The sequence below is a fragment of the Parasteatoda tepidariorum genome, chromosome 5 (assembly GCF_982258835.1).
Source record: "Parasteatoda tepidariorum strain Cologne lab strain chromosome 5, Ptep-v5.0, whole genome shotgun sequence".
NCBI classification, from domain to species: domain Eukaryota; kingdom Metazoa; phylum Arthropoda; class Arachnida; order Araneae; family Theridiidae; genus Parasteatoda; species Parasteatoda tepidariorum.
Window position 1 is genome coordinate 91,874,267 of NC_141759.1, and position 19,329 is coordinate 91,893,595.

General features: G+C 30.8%; 1 protein-coding gene across 3 annotated transcripts in view; it reads right to left on the bottom strand.

Moving 5' to 3' along the window:
- Nucleotides 1-345: 345 nt before the first annotated feature.
- The window catches only part of LOC107436536 (rho GTPase-activating protein 100F), a 90,619-nt gene continuing 71,635 nt past the window's right edge, over nucleotides 346-19,329 (bottom strand). Inside the window, exons 10-14 of one of the 3 annotated variants that reach the window (XR_015433840.1) lie at nucleotides 16,633-16,793; nucleotides 14,962-15,122; nucleotides 10,779-10,977; nucleotides 4,326-4,436; nucleotides 346-585 (exon numbers count right to left, since the gene is read on the bottom strand). Coding sequence is in view for 1 of the 3 variants with exons in the window: in XM_087164524.1 (XP_087020650.1) it covers nucleotides 479-585; nucleotides 10,779-10,977; nucleotides 14,962-15,122; nucleotides 16,633-16,793 (628 nt within the window). In the remaining 2 variants the exon portion in view is untranslated. Of the gene's footprint in view, nucleotides 586-4,314; nucleotides 4,437-10,778; nucleotides 10,978-14,961; nucleotides 15,123-16,632; nucleotides 16,794-19,329 lie in introns of all 3 variants that reach the window. The other 2 variants (XR_015433839.1, XM_087164524.1) reach the window with 2 other exon arrangements.

The following is a 19,329-nucleotide window of genomic DNA, read 5'->3' on the forward strand; positions in this document are numbered from 1 at the left end:
AAAAAACATATGTTTTGAGTTTACTATGTTTTTCGTTGCAGCTAGATTATAGTAAGTATTTTTTTAAGTAAGATTATTAGTATTAGTAGAAATTTCAATAGTTGAATTTTCTTTTTCTATTGTTATAATATTAGATCAAAGAAATGATTTAGTTTTATTTTTTTTTTTAATTTTTAAAAGATTAAGGAACTTTTAAAGTCTAAAGTGTGTGTTATTTAGTATATCTTTCTACATATAACTTTGTGTTGTAAAAAAGAAATTTAGTAAGCACTAGAAAGTGCTGTAATGTGACTGCAAATGTTTTGATAGCTTCAAGAAAGATACGAAACAATGAGGCATCAGATGTTCAACAGGGCAGATACTTTTTTTTTTATTTAATATCAAACAATGAGACGTCCAACTAGAGGGAAAGGGTTTTAACAAAGAACTTCTCCCCATGCGCTCCAACAGATTCTAGATTTAGTTATATGGCACATGGTCAACAAGATGAATCTGGAAGCAGTCGCTCACCCAACCAGTTCAAAGATTCCAACAGCTCTGACAAGACACTGCTGTCCCAACTGCTACCGCTGCTAGACCAAGACGCTGCAACAGAATGAAATAACAAACTAATGTATGAATATGATAAATTAAGTACTTTTTTAACGCATGCAAATGGCTAAAATAAAATATCAGTCTTAAAACTCAAGCAATCGGTGAATATATATTTCTTTCACGTTTCCATATTTTCCATAAAAGTGGGAAATTGAATATGTGTTAAAATTGAGAAGAATTTTTTGTGTGTGCACAATTGTGATTGCGATGCTACATACATGAAACTTTTATCGATACTTGGATAATAATATTTGTTTTTGAACAATAATTTGGGAGTATTAATATTTGTTTTGAGACAGTAATTTGGGAAAAATAATGCTCCTTTTGGAAGCTCGACTAGCGTAAGATTGCCGAAGGCGTTAACACTAGAAAGACTGAACAATGCTGTATACCTAGGAAGACTAAAGGGACCAATCTGCCCCCTCCCCAATTCTTTGAGGGCAGATAAATTAGACACCCAAAACCTAAAACTATAATCATAATTATTTTAATAAAAACATATAGACTTAATCATTGAAATTCTATGATGTTTTATTCGATTTTTTTACGAAAATAATTCGAACACTTGCTTTTTAATTTGAGGTATACATTATTTTCATAGATAATTGAGTTTCTTTTTCTCTATAAATAATAATTAAAGATATGATGTAATGCTCTTAATTCTTGTGAAAAAGCTGGGGTACCTTATACATACCAAAGAGTATCCTATATCCAAAATGACCTGTGGTTATGGGTTACAGTGAAACCTGCCTAGTTGACCACCCTTGTAAGTTGGACACCTGCATAAGTTGACCTCAATTATCAAGAACGGAATTTTTTCTATATGATATAAAGAAGCAAAACCTTTGTAACTTGACCACCTGTCTATCTTGTATGTTGACCACTGAAACAAGTCAATTTTGTCGAGGAGTATTATGAAATTCTATTCTAAAACCCTCATAAGTTGACCAGAGAAAAAAATTCAGAAAACTTTCTGTCATTTTGCAATGTATGTTAAAACTTCACTTGTTTGGTGAAATAGTGTAAAAAGCTAATCTAAACCCTTTTGTGAGTTAACCACCTGGGTAAACTGTAGGGGGCCAGCTTTTAACCATTTCTTTCATTCAAAACATATGTTTTCGTGTTCTGATATTTGAAGAAATTATTTTCATTAAACATTTCACATGCATAGCTAACGAAATAATTTTTTAAAAAAAGTTGTTAAATATAATTTTATAAATCGAGTGAAATTTTTTTTAAATGTATAGCAACATGATATAGGAAACGGAAAAGTAAACAATGATCCCCCCCTCTATAAGTTGCCCACTTGTCTAAGTTGACCACTAAAACAATGCACCACAAGTGGTCAACTTATACAAGTTTTACTGTACTACCAAAATACTTAAAATGTCATTTTAATCCCTTCCGTCATTCTAGTTATGCGGTTCTATATAAACGTAATAAATATACACTAATACTCTAAATATTATCTACATCTATTTAATAAATACGTTTTTGTTACAAACGCTTGAAAAAAGTTGAACAAAAATTCTACACAAATATTAAAATTAAATAAAAAATTAATATATACGTGAAAACTCATTTACTTTTTTCGCAGCAAGGAAATTTTTTTTATCTTAGTCACAGGTAATATTGCCTTTTCTTAAGATATATAATTTCTTAAAATTTAACAATATATCAATATAATATCAATGATTAGACTTTGGGGCTATTTGCTAAACTTGCATTCTAATTCACCATTTTCCCTCACCTATCACAACCAGTTCAGTCTTCCATTATCATACTTCATTGTCTTTGGAGTTAGAGTAAGTTTTGATTGGATTATTTATTCTGCATAGCTCCATTCCGTTTCCAATGCTACTTTTGTTTATTTTGATACTATTCTTTCTATTATAAACAATGAGGTTTAGTATTTAAATCTCGCGACTGAAAGTTTTCAAATGCACATAATTTAACTGTAACTTGTGAAGGACAATGGTAAATAATATTAACATTAATTACTAATTGAAAAGCAGGAGCTGCAATGGCTCTGGGATAGAGTACTCGCATCCCAGTGAGTACAAGTTCCATAAGTGCAAGTTCGAATCCCAGCAATGGCTGGTCGATTCGAATTTTGCTACCGGAGAGCACCGATCCCAGTGAAGACGTAAAATATCTTCCATTGTAGACGAATCATGGGTTAGTATCCCTTGTCATCGGACTAACCATAGGAGGTTTTCGTGTTTTTCTTTCCATGTAATGGAAATACGGTTTAGTCCCATTAAAAAAAATCTTCCACCTAGGCTAGTCCAGGAGTTCTTTTATCTTCTGTGTTGGACTTATTATTACAAGTCAATACGGATTTGAACAATGATAGTCGTAAACCCACGACGGATGAAAAATAAAATAAAATGATTTGAAATACATATTTTGGGCTACTAACATAAAATAAGATTTGCGAAAAAAGAGCAATATGTGATTAAAAAGTAGAAATATTTTGCAAATTAGCAATGCAATCAAAACTTGTTAAAAGCTCAAGTGAGCCATGGTGACTCAAGGGATAAGGCGTTTGCCTTCCAATGGCGTGAGCCGGGCTCGAATCCCAACGATGGCTGTTCATTACGAATTCAGCCCTGGCTCGCACCGACCACAGTGGTGACGTTAAATATCCTCAGTAGTAGGCGGATCATGGGTTAGATTCCCCTTGTAATCAGACTAACCGTGGGAGGTTTTCCTCTCCATGCAACGCAAATGTGGGTTAAGTCCTCCACGAGGGCAAATTTCTCCCAAATGCTTGATCCACGCGCGATGTTGAGCATTGTTCCTAATAGTACATCGATGTCTGCAAGCTCGCGCTAAGAGCATTTTCCTCCGTAAGTGTGCGGTGATAGCTGTGGCGATGATCGTTATCTTTCCCCGTCTTTTTTACATCGTGATATATCGTTTCTGACACGATGGATCCGAATGTGATTGAGAATCGAAGTGTTATCTCTTAGTTATGAAGGGTTTTCTTTTAATTGTGTGTGTGCTGTTGATTTTTTTACAATCAATCCAGCCGTTTAACGTTTTTTAATAGTTATTTTGCAGACATCCGCGTCTTTAAATATTAAAAATGCAACGATTACTTAAAAAAGAAATGCAACTTACTAATTACGAATTTACTAAACATAAAACATTAATATACCGAGGCATCACGATGCCTCAAAATATCGCGATGTTTGCGTGACGATACAGCACGATGTCAAAATCTTAACATCATCCAGTCCTGGTAGCCAGTAAGTGGAATTACTAATTCAATATTCTTGCTGTGTCCATGACGACTGTTCTGAGTTTTAGGTAGTTGCATCGTATATTTACAAACCTTATTGCTTCCAACTTAAGGTAAGAATGACATTTAAGCTTAAATAACAAATAAACATACATGACCTAATTATGCAATCAAAAGCATATGTAACATTCAGGGTTGTGTGTTGGCATACTACATACACAGCATGCGGTAAAACTTGCTTATAGGAATATATTGGAACGAACTCAATTCCAGTTAGTGCAATCGATTTCTATCTATTCACAGTTTGATAGGAAAAAAACTGTGCAAAAACGAAACAAAAAAAGTGCAATACTGAAAAGAAAAAAAAAGGGGATATATTTTGAGAAGGTCAAAAAACCTAATAGATTACAAAAAAGGGGAAAAAATGGAATTTTGGTTTCAAAAAAAAATTGATAAATATAAGTTGAACGTACAAACGCCCAACCTGTGGTTGAGGCAGGGTTCCATCTTTGGAGGAACATCTCACCAGAAGACCCTTACAGCGATTACATTCTGTAGACTTCGTTACAGGTGGCGTCGAACCAGAGCCTTGGGCCTGTAAACAGCATACAGATAACATCAGATAGAACACTTTCACGTATCATTCATTCGCATTTGTCTCAAGACGGATCACAGAAGCGTTGAAGGATTGTCCAAATCTTACTCGATTTACTCTCGAACGCAGTTTGGAAATTTTGGTTTGTTGGATTTAGCTCTTCAGGGTTGGAGGGTAATTTTGTTTGGTTTTGATAAGCAATTTTGTTTCGATTGGATTGTCAATTTTGCTTAGTTTGGATTGGCAGTTTTGTTTCGATTGGATTGGTAATTTCATTTCACCTGAATTAACAACTTTGTTTCGTTTTGATCGGCATTTTTGTTTTGCTTGGATTGGCAGTTACGTTTCGTTTGGATTGTCAATTTTGTTTAGTTTGGATTGGCAGTTTTGTTTCGATTGGATTGGTAATTTCATTTAACCTGAATTAGCAACTTTGTTTCGTTTTGATCGGCATTTTTGTTTTGTTTGGATTGGCAGTTACGTTTCGTTTGGATTGTCAATTTTGTTTAGTTTGGATTGGCAGTTTTGTTTCGATTGGATTGGTAATTTCATTTCACCTGAATTAGCAACTTTGTTTCGTTTTGATCGGCATTTTTGTTTTGTTTGGATTGGCAGTTACGTTTCGTTTGTATTGTCAATTTTGTTTAGTTTGGATTGGCAGTTTTGTTTAGATTGGATTGGTAATTTCATTTCACCCGAATTAGCACCTTTGTTTCGTTTTGATCGGCATTTTTGTTTTGTTTGGATTGGCAGTTACGTTTCGTTTGGATTGTCAATTTTGTTTAGTTTGGATTGGCAGTTTTGTTTCGATTGGATTGGTAATTTCATTTCACCTGAATTAGCAACTTTGTTTCGTTTTGATCGGCATTTTTGTTTTGTTTGGATTGGCAGTTACGTTTCGTTTGGATTGTCAATTTTGTTTAGTTTGGATTGGCAGTTTTGTTCCGATTGGATTGGTAATTTCATATCACCTGAATTAGCAACTTTGTTTCGTTTTGATCGGCATTTTTGTTCTGCTTGGATTGGCAGTTACGTTTCGTTTGGATTGGCAATTCTGTTTCGTTTGGATTGACAATTTTTTTGTTGGAATTGGAAAATCTATTTATTCAATTATTTATTGTTTTAGGAGCATTAATCTATCTTTTTTGGGGTAGAATCGGAAATTTAGTTTTATTGAAAATGGAAATTCTGTAAATTTTTTTTATTGGAATGGCAATTCTGATTTGTTCTGATTGGTAATTTTGCTTTGTTGGGACTGGCAATTCTGTTTTGCTTTAATGGGCAATTCTTCTTACTTGAAATTGGCAATTAGCATGCGAAATTCCGTTAGTTAAATATGTTTATTTATTGACTGATTATTTTGGAATTATTGAAAATTCTGTTTTGTTTGGATAGCAATTCAGCTCAGTTATAGTTTTGAGGGGTGGTGTCAATATGAGACTCAACTAGATAATTACGAATATTTTTGTACATATATTAAACTGATAAGTCTTTTATAGCTCTTTTTTTCTGCTTGTTTAAAAAAATATATTTTAATTTTTTTAATGGTAGTACAAGATGGCAGTAAAAGACAAAAATATTACAATGATCAATTTTAAAAATTAAAACAAATTAAAATATACGAATGATTTAATTGAACCACATAAGAATATTTTGCAATTAAGAATTTTCGAAAAATTATTAATTTTTTTAAATAAAAGAGTGTGGAATTTGGAAGTATATATGACAAGTAAAATTATTCATAAAATATGATAAAGATATTAAAAAAATCTACATTTTTTGATCGAAAACTATATTTCATGTCAATATATACTCAGATCTATCAACATTAAAAATACGTTTTCACCCTGTTCATAAAATGCGTTGGAGACGTACTTCAATTATGTGTTATCATATATTTAAAATATATATAGATAAATTGATATAAGTAATAAGAATTTTGGGTTTTATTCTTGAGATATAAATATAAGTTTTTACTTGTTAGAGTTTCTTTTAAAGTTCTTAAAAGTTATTACCCTTTAATCTTCTAAACGATATTGTTTACTTCGAGTTACTTTCTTTTAAGTTCACTTAGTGAATTTTTATAATGTGTTTAAATAGAGTTTTCAGTGAAAGGGCTGATTTTTTGTTACTTTTCACACGTGAAATCACTGATTTATAGGTTACAGTTTTAAAGCGTTCTACTTGTGAAAGAATAGCAGGTTTGTAGTTTACAGTTTCAATACTTTCAACTGTTATAAGAGCTGATTTAGTGATTTTAGTAAAAGAGCTGATTTTGAGACTCTTTTCTCTCTTAGACTTTTCAGTGAAAGAGCTAGTCTTGAGTTACTTCTTACACGTGAAAGCACTAGCTTATGTATTTTCTTAATGCTTTCTACTCGTGAAAGAGCTGATTTGTAATTAACAGTTTCAACTGTTATAAGAGCTGATTTAGTGATTTTAGAGAGTGGACTGATTTTGAGTTACTTTTCACTCGTGAAGCTCTGCCTTATATTTTACAGCATTAGCATTATATTTTAGCATTTTCCACACGTAAAAGAGCTGGTTTTTAATATAAATTCTTTAAACTAATTAAGGGGCTGACACATAGTTTTCTATTTTCAATTCTCTTCATACGTAAAATGCTTCGTTCGAGAGTAAATCGAAAGATGGATTTGGAAGCAAGGGAATAAGTGCAACATGCAAGGAACAGCAGGAGAAAACTCTAAGGCGAAAACAATTTTAAATCTTCTAAAACAACAAAATATTTGAATAAAACAATCATAAATGCTGTTCACATATTTCAAGTATCAATAACTTTTGTCTATACAAGGAAGTATAAAAAGGTAAAAACTTAAAATATTAATAAATAATTGAAAAATGAAAATCTGACTAAAAGTTTTGTCCGAAAACAAATATAAAGTTTCTAGCATTGTGTACATCTGAAGAAATAAACGAAGAAACTTAACTAAGTGTTTCTTCCATTAAATACCAGTGGACCAAAATGTAACAAACCACAATTTCAGCAATTCATATTTTAAAATATATAAATATGAAAGATTGAATTGGCTGCTCGGAGTTTATCATTGGAAAAGCGATTGAAGCCTTTCTATTTGTTTAATGAACGAAATATCCTTAAAACTAAAGTTGAAAATTTCAAAATGAAAAAGAAATCAGAAAGCTACGTAAGGTGAAAATCCATATTGTATACACAAAATTGAGAAAAATATAAAAAGTTACAAAATGTTTAAGCTATGAAAACTCAAAAATGTCAAAAACAAATAAGGCACTTTTTTACTTTATGAAAATAGAAATTTCAAAAAGAAAAAAAATTCAAAAAGAAAAAAATGTAGACCAATAAAAAAAAGGGGGGTGTTGGAGTTATTTAATAATAACATAATCAAATTATTCTTATTAAAAAGCATGCATTCTAAAAATGTCGTAAACACGTAATTCATGCACACTACTTACCATGCAAACTGCTCAATTTTTCACGCATCATGCACTCATTATACTTATTTTATTAACATGAAATAGATACTACATAGCACAACTAGTTAGGTACATGTTATAAGAGTTAACGGCAAATGCAATTTTAGAAAGCAATTTTAAAATGTTCATACAAGGTGCTCTCTAATTACCACCCTTAATGCATACGCTTTGGAACTTCGTTAGAAATGAAGAATAACATATACACATAAAATAATATGTATGCATAATATATTTATGGATATATATTTTTTTATTTCAATGAGCTGCACAATCGGTCTTGCCGATGAGCAGACCTTGTGCGTTCTCCAGAGGTGGTATCCACTCTTTCAGGACCACCACAATGGGTGGGATACCGTTGGTCATGTTAATTGGACGTCTAGTTTCTGCCACACTAGATGGCAGCACCGAGACTCTATTTGGATGCTAAAGAGCACTAGGAATTTAATTTTGCCGGAAATGCCAAGAGCCAATAAGGCTCTCCAGGGATCTTTTACATGCCGCATAATCATGCGACATGGCCGCTGAGGATTTTCTGCATTCCGAAAATCCGGTGTCTGGGCCGGGGATCGAACCCGCAGACTTGGGCTCAGAAGGCCAACGAAAGTGCAACATATATATTTATGAATATATATGTTGCTATATTTATGTACATGTATGGATTATGGATATATATTTATGAACATGTATTTATGGAAAGAATAAATAGTTTACAATATAGAAAGAATTTTTTTCCCTACTATACTTGAGTATTATACGAAAATTATATTTGTATTATAATCTATCGTATCTAGTTTTTTTATAAGAAATACTGTACTAAAAATGTCAGGTCTGAAATTCTCTATAACTTTTAATATACGAGTATTTTTTTAAGTTTTATTTTCATAATAAAATAGATTTATGAATAAATAAAGTGATTGCCATTTTTATTTATATTTAAGTGTGTGAGACAAATTTTAACTTTTCGTTCGAAATAATTTGAGTTAACAAAACAGAATTCGGTTGAACGAAATTTTGATGCCATTAAAAAAAGTAAAATTACATTAATTTATCTGCAATTTCCTAAACGTTACCTCATTGTAAAAGTTTTGAAATCTGTGAAATATTTAAACACTGTGTATAAAAAACTTTAATATTTTTTTTTGTAAAGTTCTGTAGAATCAAATGAAATAAAAAATGGTGGAAACTGAATAAATATTTTGATTCTGGAAGCATTTTAAGTGCAAAAGGTTATAAATATTTTCTAAAAAATTTTTATATTTCGTTTCATTACATTTAGCATGATTGTAAGAATGAATGGATTTAAAATTCATATTTTTTCATTTTTATTTTTGAGTACTTTAATAATCAAAAGTAAAATTAGGAAAAATATGCCAAAAATGCATGTTTGTCACCCGAAACATTTGGTTATTATATGTTTATCAAATGTATCAAATGCAAATGTATGTCAAATTTACATTTAAAAAAAATAAAATCAAATAATTTTCGATCAAAGAGTAGAATTAATTCTTTCAAATCAATAAATCTGAATCGCAATTTTAATCAGTGCTGAAATTATTCCATTAATTTCGCATATCTCTGTTTTACCCCGACATCTTTGTAATGAAGTAATACAAAAAATGGCTTTATGAAAAAAAGTAGTATGAAAAAAAAGCATAAAAAATGTTAACTAACTCAGTGGATGTTTTATACTGCTGCTACCATTTTATTTTTTACCGATTCTAGTCATGAATTAACCATAAATAAACCATAGTTGGTAGGATTTTTTTAAAAATTCATCTGGGGAAATGATAGTTTTGAAATATTTGTTCTACTACAATATATGATTTTTTTGAAAGAAATTGTCCGATAAATATGAAACTGGGCTCTAAAAGGTTAAGCCTAATAATTTGACGAATCAACCGAATTAAGTGAAAAAATAATATTAGATACTAGAAAAATAAGTTTTTAAGTATTTCAAACAGACGAATCATTTTGGAAATTCGAATTACAGCTAGAAAATAATTTCTCTCTTTTGTTTCTATAAGGATTTTTCAGAATATGCAAATAAGATTCTTGACCTTCAAAAGCAGGAGGTAACCGTGATCTGAGAAATATGTTTCCAATACTTAATGCAAGAGAACGGCCGAAAAAAAGCACGTCTTTTCAAAGAAAGTACATTTTTAAATCTGAAAATGAAATGTGAAATTAGCATTAAAAGTCCCAAACATAAACCCGCTCTCTTGAACAAACCTAATGGGACTAAATTTTTCAGATTGCAGCTACCTCCCATATTTTTAGGATCAAGAAATCAAATCTACCCAAAAAACGGCATGTTTATTCAGATAAAGTTCGTTTTTTTTGTCTGATTTCGTTACTTAAAATAATAGCTGTACTAATTAATTAGCATATTTAAAGGTCAGCCTTTCGAATCATAAAGTTTGAAACTAAGTACGAGATAATCCGATCATTATTTAAAAAATTATTCAGGGTGTTCCGTTTTTATTGCACACTGTACATACAATTAATATTTCAACGAATAAAAAATCAAAATAAAACTAATCGCAACTCAGGAAGACGGCGCTGACAACATCGAAACCTGTTTGATTGATTAAAAAAACAGAAAGTGATCATTAGAAATGCTTCCAAGTCTTGTTTAAAATTAAACTGATGCTTTTCCGCCACCTCCCTCAATAGTGATTCAGCAGATTTCGGTATCGTTTTTAATTCGATTGAATATTAAGTTGCGACTATTAACATGAATATATTTTGATGGAGATTCAAAAAATATGTAGGAAGGGTGGTCATTACAGAGCACCCTATAAATTGAAATGATTTTTGAGTCTACTTAATTTGCATAAGCTAAATTTTGAGCTAAGTCTCAGGGACACTTACTTCTCTTGTTGGGCCACATCTCAACCAAGAAGTTCATAATATCTATAGGTCTTCGAATGTCAACTGTGGCAGTGGGTGTCTCTGCGTGGCACATAAGCACCGGCCCAAAGGCCATGGCCAGGCTCTGAGGCGTCATCTTGTTTCGGTCACAATGACTAGCAATCAGGCGCATGTGGTCTAGCAATAACAAAACAGTGCACTACAAACAAAAAAGAACAAACATACATAAGTTCAAATACAAGAATACACTACAACGTTCTTTTCTGTTTCAGCAAATTTTGTTTACCAACAGGTTGTCATGTTAAGTAAAGAATAGAACTGTTATCGGTTATAGGAATACCCAGATAGCAAAATAAGGTTTATTTTCACTCAACCGAAACCTTTTCATGTAAACCTAAAAAGGTTTTACTGCGGTTTATGTGTAAACCTTCTAATCTTAAAACTGTGACAATCTGCTCTATTCTACTCCACATTACCCTAATCCAAAACCTTTAAAAACAACCTTCTATCTAAAAACCTGAAATCGAGATTGTCTTAGCTTGAAAAAATCTTTGAATAAAGCTAGTCGTAAGATGAAAATAATCTTAAATCTAGGTAATTATAAGGTTTCTTTTCGCAACGTCTTGTAGGCTCAGCTAAAGTCCACCTTGTCATGAAATTTTAATGGACAATGCAATTTGATCCTATCGCTAGCATGACGTCAGCTAAAATGTTATTATGGTCCTAAGTGACCACTTTACATAAGTGAGAATACTTTTTAAAAAAGTTGTTAAATTTTTTTTTAATCCTTTTAGGATGAAAGGTTCGAAACTGCAACATTTTTTCTTCATTGAAAAAAGGTTTTTAGTATAAACATTTTCGCGACAATGAAAAGAAAATTTCAACACAAGGTTGCTGTAAGGTTACATGCTTTCTGGGTAGTATTGGTTTCTATGATAAACCGTATAAGTTCTGCACTTTTTCAGCGATTATAAAATAATAATTAAAGTAAGTTAAAGTGAGCTAAATGATTTTAAATGCAACCATCACTTTAAATCTTACCATTGGATTACATTTGAAAACAATTTTGCTGCAATTTGGTATTCCGAAAGCTACAGATTTTTTTTCAAAGTCTAAGTGATGACACTTTCGGTAATTTTAAGTACCCCGGATACTTCCACCTAAGTACGTACTCGTTCCATGTTGTCGGTGCCACAGAGAAAATTATCCACGAACGTCTTCTGTGTCGTAACTATTCGCGTCTAATTGTGTCTTAACTGCTTACAGAACGCTTGTAAGCAGTTTTACTTCAAGGTTGAGATCGGGCTACTACATAGCTTCAAGTACCCTCTCCCGGTGAGCTAAACGAAAGATTTAAGGGGTCTTTGCAGCCCCCCTAAAAGGTCTATAAAAATTTTCCTTTGTAAGGTGGTTTGGCTCATAGAGGCCAAATTGCCGTCCGAGTTTGCAATTTATACCTTAATATTGAAGGGAGTTAGATGGACTTGAAATTTCAACCTTTTTTACTTTACTTTTTCTTCATTCCTCTTTATGTACCACTCTTGTCATCGTGACGTATTATCGGCGCCATCTGGTAGCTTCTAGTAATTTGCAAATTATTACTGAAGATATATCTGAGATAATTCTCCAGGTGTGATTCGGAATTACTCTTAATTTATGGATAAGAGTGCATTTTATAGAATGATAGACAATTCAAAATTAAAGTTGTCATAACTTCTTTGAAACACTTTAAAAGCCTCGCTACAAGAGAGCTTAAACACAGTAACGTTACATATGAACTTTTGAATCATTTGTATGTAGTGGCCTGGAAAATATCTTTAAATCAGATTTACAAAAACAGAGAATCATAAATTACAATATGAATTTAGCTCTCACTTGAAGAACTTTTCGCAAAATGTTCAGAAAGCTATCACCTGGCCTCAAAAAGTGGAAAACAGTGAGCAAGCAGTGGTTTTTTTTAACACAGACAACACCGCTGTTTGCTTAAGGTCTTTTTCATAAACCATTGAATTATTTTAATATCATGGTAGTAAACATATATGGCAACGTTACTTTTAAAAAGTAACGAGTAAAAGTACAAGTATTTTTAAAAAAAGTAACGAGTAAAAAGTAAAAAGTTCTTATTTTAAAAAGTAACGAGTAAAAAGTACAAGTAAAAGTACAAGTACTAAACAAAAAAAGTAACGATTTAAAAGTACATTTCTAGGAAATTGAAAATTCAAAGTAACCTAAATTTTATTGAATAATATTCTTATGTTCTTTAATGTTTTTGTAAAATTGTTGTTATTTATTTAATTATTTTCAATTTTGAAAGTTATGGACATTAATTTATTTTTAAATTCGGAAGAATATTATAATATAATCGTATAATAAAATTTTAAAATCAAATATAATTTTAATATCAAACTTTTTATGGATTCGCATGAAAAAGAAATTTTATCTATTGATTTTAATTTTTAGTTTATTATTTTTATTTATTTAAATTACCATTGATTTAAAATTGTTTTACTCTATAGAAACGCGTTTTAAAAGCACAAACATAAACAAAGCAAACACGGGGTTTCAGATAGGTTTGTGATCTTTGAGCTGGTAAAGAATAATTGAATGTGCAGTATAAGTTGAAACAGAACAGTCTACAGTTTTATTTATAACAATGGCTAATGCTGAAGTCATGCAAGAAAATCATTTTCCAAACATTTCTGCCTAACGGAATAATTAAAATTTGTAAACGAATTTTAGTATCCGCGGCTAAATTAATACCTTTGAGTTTTCAAGAGTTAAACTAGTAATTATAATAGTTTTCAATAGCACAAATAGTTCTGAAGTTCTTAGAGATTTGACTGGGCGCTGTTTGACAAGGTCGGGCATAAACATAATTTTAGTAAAAAATGTACTAGGTAAAAATGCATTTAGTATAAAATGTATTAAGACAAAAATGTATTATTAGTTAGTTCAAAAAGAAAATTGAAAAACGTCTAGACAAAATCTAACATTTTTCATTTAAAATTAATTAAATAAATGCATAAAACTCGAAAATGAATGAAAATAACTTGCTAATTAATATTTTTATTCATTTTGCAAAATAATTGCATTTCGAAAGTGGTGTCACTGAGTCTGCTGCGAGAATTTCTCAGAACGTGCTTAGAAACGCTGAATAAGCGCTCCACGGGAGGTCAAGGTATTTAAACACGAAGTTAGGTGTGAATGCATATATATTGCACATTAATTTTATAAATTAAAAAAGCATAAGCATTTTTTTAAAAATTTAATATTCTTTTTTTAGAAAGCTCTAATTTTATAATTTAAAAAAACATAAGCATATTTTTTTAAATGTTTTTTTTTTTTTTTTTTTTTTTTTTTTTTTTTTTTTTTTTTTTTTTTTTTTTAGAAAGCTAAACCGAGTTTTAGAAAAAAGTAACGATTTCATTCGACATTTCCGTTACAAATACTTGTACTTTTTCCCTAAAAAAGTAACGAAAGTACAAGTAAAAGTACTAAATTTAAAAAGTAACGAAGTACAAGTAAAAGTACGTACTTTTTACTTGTTCCGGCGGTACAAGTAACGAAAGTAAAAGTACTGCCATATATGGTAGTAAATAATAATTTTACCCCATATGTTAAATCATAAAATTTTTTACCGTTTTAAATAATCCAGCTTAAGCCAGAAAAGTTGGAAAATCTGCTGCCTACATTCCCTACACCCCTTAAATTTAATCGTGTTCTTATAATAGTACAAATAGAGTGAGACACCTCACTCTTTTTGAGCTGGACGTTAAATATAACTAGACGTAAGAATACAGCCAGAAGTTAGGGGTGAAGGGAGCATAGGTAGTGCGAAAACATTCAATTTCCTTGAAAGCAAAAGAAGTGATTTGAAATACTGTACCAGGTTTGCCTTGGTTAATTTTTAATCGCTCTAAATATTTGAAATCAAATTCCAGCTTAAGCCGGAAAAGTTGCCAAATCTGCTGCCTACATTTCCTACACCCCTTCAGTTTTAATCATGTTCTTATAATAGTACAAATAGAGTGAGACGCCTCACTCCTTTTGCGCCAGACGTTAAATATAACTAGACGTAAGAATGCAGGTTTGGGGTGAAGGGAACATGGGCGGCGCGAAAACATATTTTGAATGCATTCAATATCCTTGAGGAGAAAAGAAAAAAGAAGTGTTAATACTGTACCAGGTTAGCCTTGGGTAAACATTCAAGAATACTGAACATGAGTTTGGCGCTGCCGTCTGGATCATCAGGCAGACAGACGCTGAGGCCATCAACTAACATATCATAGAGACTTCTGCTCAATAACGGTTCAGGCAATTCTCTTAAGTAATCTTTTAACAAACCTTAAATAAACAATAACAATAATTATCATTTTATTTCTATAAACACAGAATTAAAATAATTGACTCACGTTTTCATTGACATCGCTAGATTTTGACGTAAAAGTAGAATTGTGCTGGCGTGAAACATTTAGTCTGCCAATACAAACTGTACAGTGTGGGTTTCTACGTAACTTACATATCTTGCTATTTCAGGAAAGCCCACAGATGACTAAATATTTAAGAAGCGGTAGAAACTTATTTCTTTTGATAATTTTTCTCTAGGTGCAAAATTGTTGCCAAATTGGCGATTTTTGAAAATGTTTACTAATTTCAAAAGTATTTTAGTTATTAGTCCGTTCTAAGAGCCAGATAATTCTCTACAGCAAGATGGCGTGTGCAGTTTAAAATTATAACTTTTTTTTTAAGTGAAAGGTACTTAAACTGTGGCTTTTTTTATTTTTCTTGGTGAAAGAGCTTCGAAAACCCCTGTTAAAGTAATGCTTCAGATTGGTCAAATATTTCAATACAGAGGAGGTATGTGTTTTTCATCATCGCTAATTCATATTTTTACCTAAAGATGATACAGCGGTAGCGATTATTTTTACTCATAGATAATAGGGAGGTAAGAAGTGTTTTTATACATAGATAATAGAACGCAACGAATCTATTAACTCATAGATAATAGGACAGTAAGAACTATTTTTAATAATGGATAATAGGGAGCCATGATGGCTCAGGAGCTTTCGCCTTCTAATGATTCCAACCGGATTCAAATCCCAGTGATGGATTGTCACGAATTCCGCACCCGGCTCGCTCCGACCACTGTGCTGACGTAAAATATCCTCAGTGGTAGGACGGATCATGGGTTAGAGACCGTCAGGCAAATCGTGGGAGATTTTCTTGGTTTTCCTCACCGTCTTACGCAAATGCGGATTAGTACCATCAAAAAGTCCTCCACGAATGCAAATTTCTCCCTATACTTCATCCGTGAGTTCCCTTGTCTTTTGGGTTTGATTCAAAATTAGAAGATTAAGGAGTTGAATTTTGATAGTCGTAAACTCAGAATTGTATCGTCTGTTTAATACCGGTTATAAAATATGAATTAAAATGTCCTTATGTAGAATTCGATCCTCGGGCCGGGCAACGGTTGACTCAGCCTTTCATCCCTTCAGAGGGTCGATAAATGAGTACCAAGCATATTTGGGAACTAAGCACTGGGTGTTTTGCGTTCGGTGGACCATCTAACCGGAACATCTACTTCTGCACCCCAGAGCCCAAGGTCAAGAAAACTGAGATGGGTTCAGTAGGCCTTGGCCCTCTATGGCCTGTCACTCCACTGAGTTTAGTTTATGTAGAATCGGACTATATTGGAACATTTGCTACAGAAACTGAAATATTCGTTTTAAGAATTTGGGTTTAAAGTTCTTTCCATTTAGAAAATTAACATAAGTACGAGGATAAAAGTTCGTTCTTTTAGAGTGTTAACTTAAAGGGTTGTTTTATGAAGAAAGAAAAAAAAAGAAGTACTGACTTGTAACAACATTAATATCTGGAACGTGCTCTACAGAGAGATTGGCCATGACGGTACTTCTCTCGAATTCTTCTTTTAAGAGTCGCTTTCTAAGAGCTGATCCACACAGCCTATAAATGCCTACTATGTCCATGCCTCGCTTTTCTACTTCTTCTGTACACCTAAACAATAAAACACAGGGATTAAAAAATATTCTGAATTCTACGAACTGTTTCAGTTATATGAAAAATGGTATGCAATTGCATCGAACGTTTATAGCATTTAGATCCAAAATTAGGATTAAAAAATAATATTTTAGTAAGATAGTCCTAAAATAATCTTTTAGTATAATCCTATTTCCCTAAGTAGACTTAATAGAACAAAAGCAGATCATTTAGTAGACTTTTTAATAAAACAAAAACACAAGGCTGAAAAAATCTTTTGAATTATATTCTACGAACTGTTTCATTTAGATGAAAAATAGTATACGATTACATCGAACGCTTAGAAGTATTTAAAAACAAAATTAGGATTATTAAATGATCTTTAAGTAAGATCATTCGCAAAAACTTTATTCAAATAGCTCCCAATCTTGTGAATTTGAAGAACACATTTCTTTAAATCCCTTTGACTCAGAATTTTAATCAACCATATTTTTCGAACTTTTTTTTATTATTTTATATAAATTTAGGTAAAAATAAGTGAAAAATAATATGTTTATCATTTTAATAATTTATGGTTGATAATTTATGGTACAGCGGGAAACATCGGTGTCTTTTACTGCATTAAATAGGTAAAAGGTAAAATTTTCCAAATACGATTTACTTCCAAACAATAATTTTAAAAATTTGCACTTATTTGCAGTTATTTAGATCTAACAGAATCTAATAGAAACAGTTATTCATCATTGAAATTTCCTTATATATATATATATATATATATATATATATATATATATATATATATATATATATATATATATATATATATATATATATATATATATATATATATATATATATATATATATATATATATATATATATATATATATATATATATATATATATATATATATATATATATATATATATATATATATATATATATATATATATATATATATATAAGAAAATTTCAATGATGAATAACTGTAACAATTTCGAGATAAAATGTTTACTTTAATGCAAGGCATCTAATAATGAAACTTACTTTTGTAATACATAATATAATAATAAATGCATTAAAATACATTATACTGCCTTATTAATGTATAAAACTGCGAAAAAGATGTGTTGAATTAGAAAAATAATATAATAAAAATTCATAGTTAGAAAAATAATATAAAAATAGATATATAAATACATTGTACTCGGAGTCTTTTAAAAATACAAAATGGTTTTTATGTAATTTATGCGATCATTTATAAGTTTAAAAAATTGCAGCAAATCTATTTTTCTTTCTCGTTGATTTTCAACAAAACAACTCTATCGCTATTTTCACACATATAAATGATACAGAAAATATATGTTCAATAGTACAATTACTTGGCCTAATATAGTAAAAATAGAATTTTTAACTATAGTGATAAGTTTGCATCAACTTTGATAAAATGCTGTCAATCACTTATTAAAGTTTTAATATACAGCATACAAATTATATTTTATTGAAAAATTTTGCAAAAATTTAATACATGCAATGTTTTCAAAAATGATCATCATGTGAATATTAATGTAATAAATGGATAGATAATAGTTAATAAAAATGTGTTAAAAATCATCATGATAAATGGAGGTTAATAGTTTACATCTAAGTGACAAAATTTTTGAAATATGAACTGATATAAATTTATTGGTAATTAATATTCTAGTAAAGAAAATTCTAAATTTGTGCTGTTCATGACTAAACTAAAACAGCATATAAAAGAGCACAAATAATGATAGATAAACACAGCATAGGGTCGTTACGACACAACAATGAAGCACCTTCTTCAGAAATGAAATGCAGATACTGACACTGAATTAGAAAAAAGTTAAGAAAATGGAAAATAAAAAGAGAACAAATAATGCCTCCAAACGAGGAGGAGGTTTAAAATTATAGAAGCTTCTTCAGAGTCGGAGCCTAGAAAATAATAGTGAAGAAGGTGCTTCATTATCGAAACGAAACACTCGTATGTCTCCTTATGTGACATTATTTCTTCTCTTTTCACGTTGTTGCAGCTATATTTAATTTGTAAAGCTTTCTTGAAATATATATAAAAAAAATAACTACTTAGAGTGATATATGTATACCAAAGTCCCTACTTTCAATTAATAAAGTTCTTTTGAAATGTGAGGAAAAGTAATTATTCAAAGTGATAGAAAAGCATATGTAGCTACATTCAATTAATATAGTTCTTCTGAAATGTAAAGAAAACTAACTATCGTTATGTGGGGCTACTTTGTGCAGTGGGGGCTACTTTGTGCAATTATGTTTTTTTCACGTTAAAAATGTGTGGAATTTGAAGATAGAAGTCTCCTCTATTACTACAAACACTTTTTTCGAATTTTAAAACAATCTCAGAGTGTGTTTTGTTTATCCAATGTCAACAACTTTCCGAGAACGTCGGACGTTGAAAAGTGTGAGTGGAAACTTTAGCTGTGAAATGCAAAGACGTTGATAAAACAATTGTCGTAAGCGCAAATTTTTTTATTTATATATTAATAAACAATTATATAA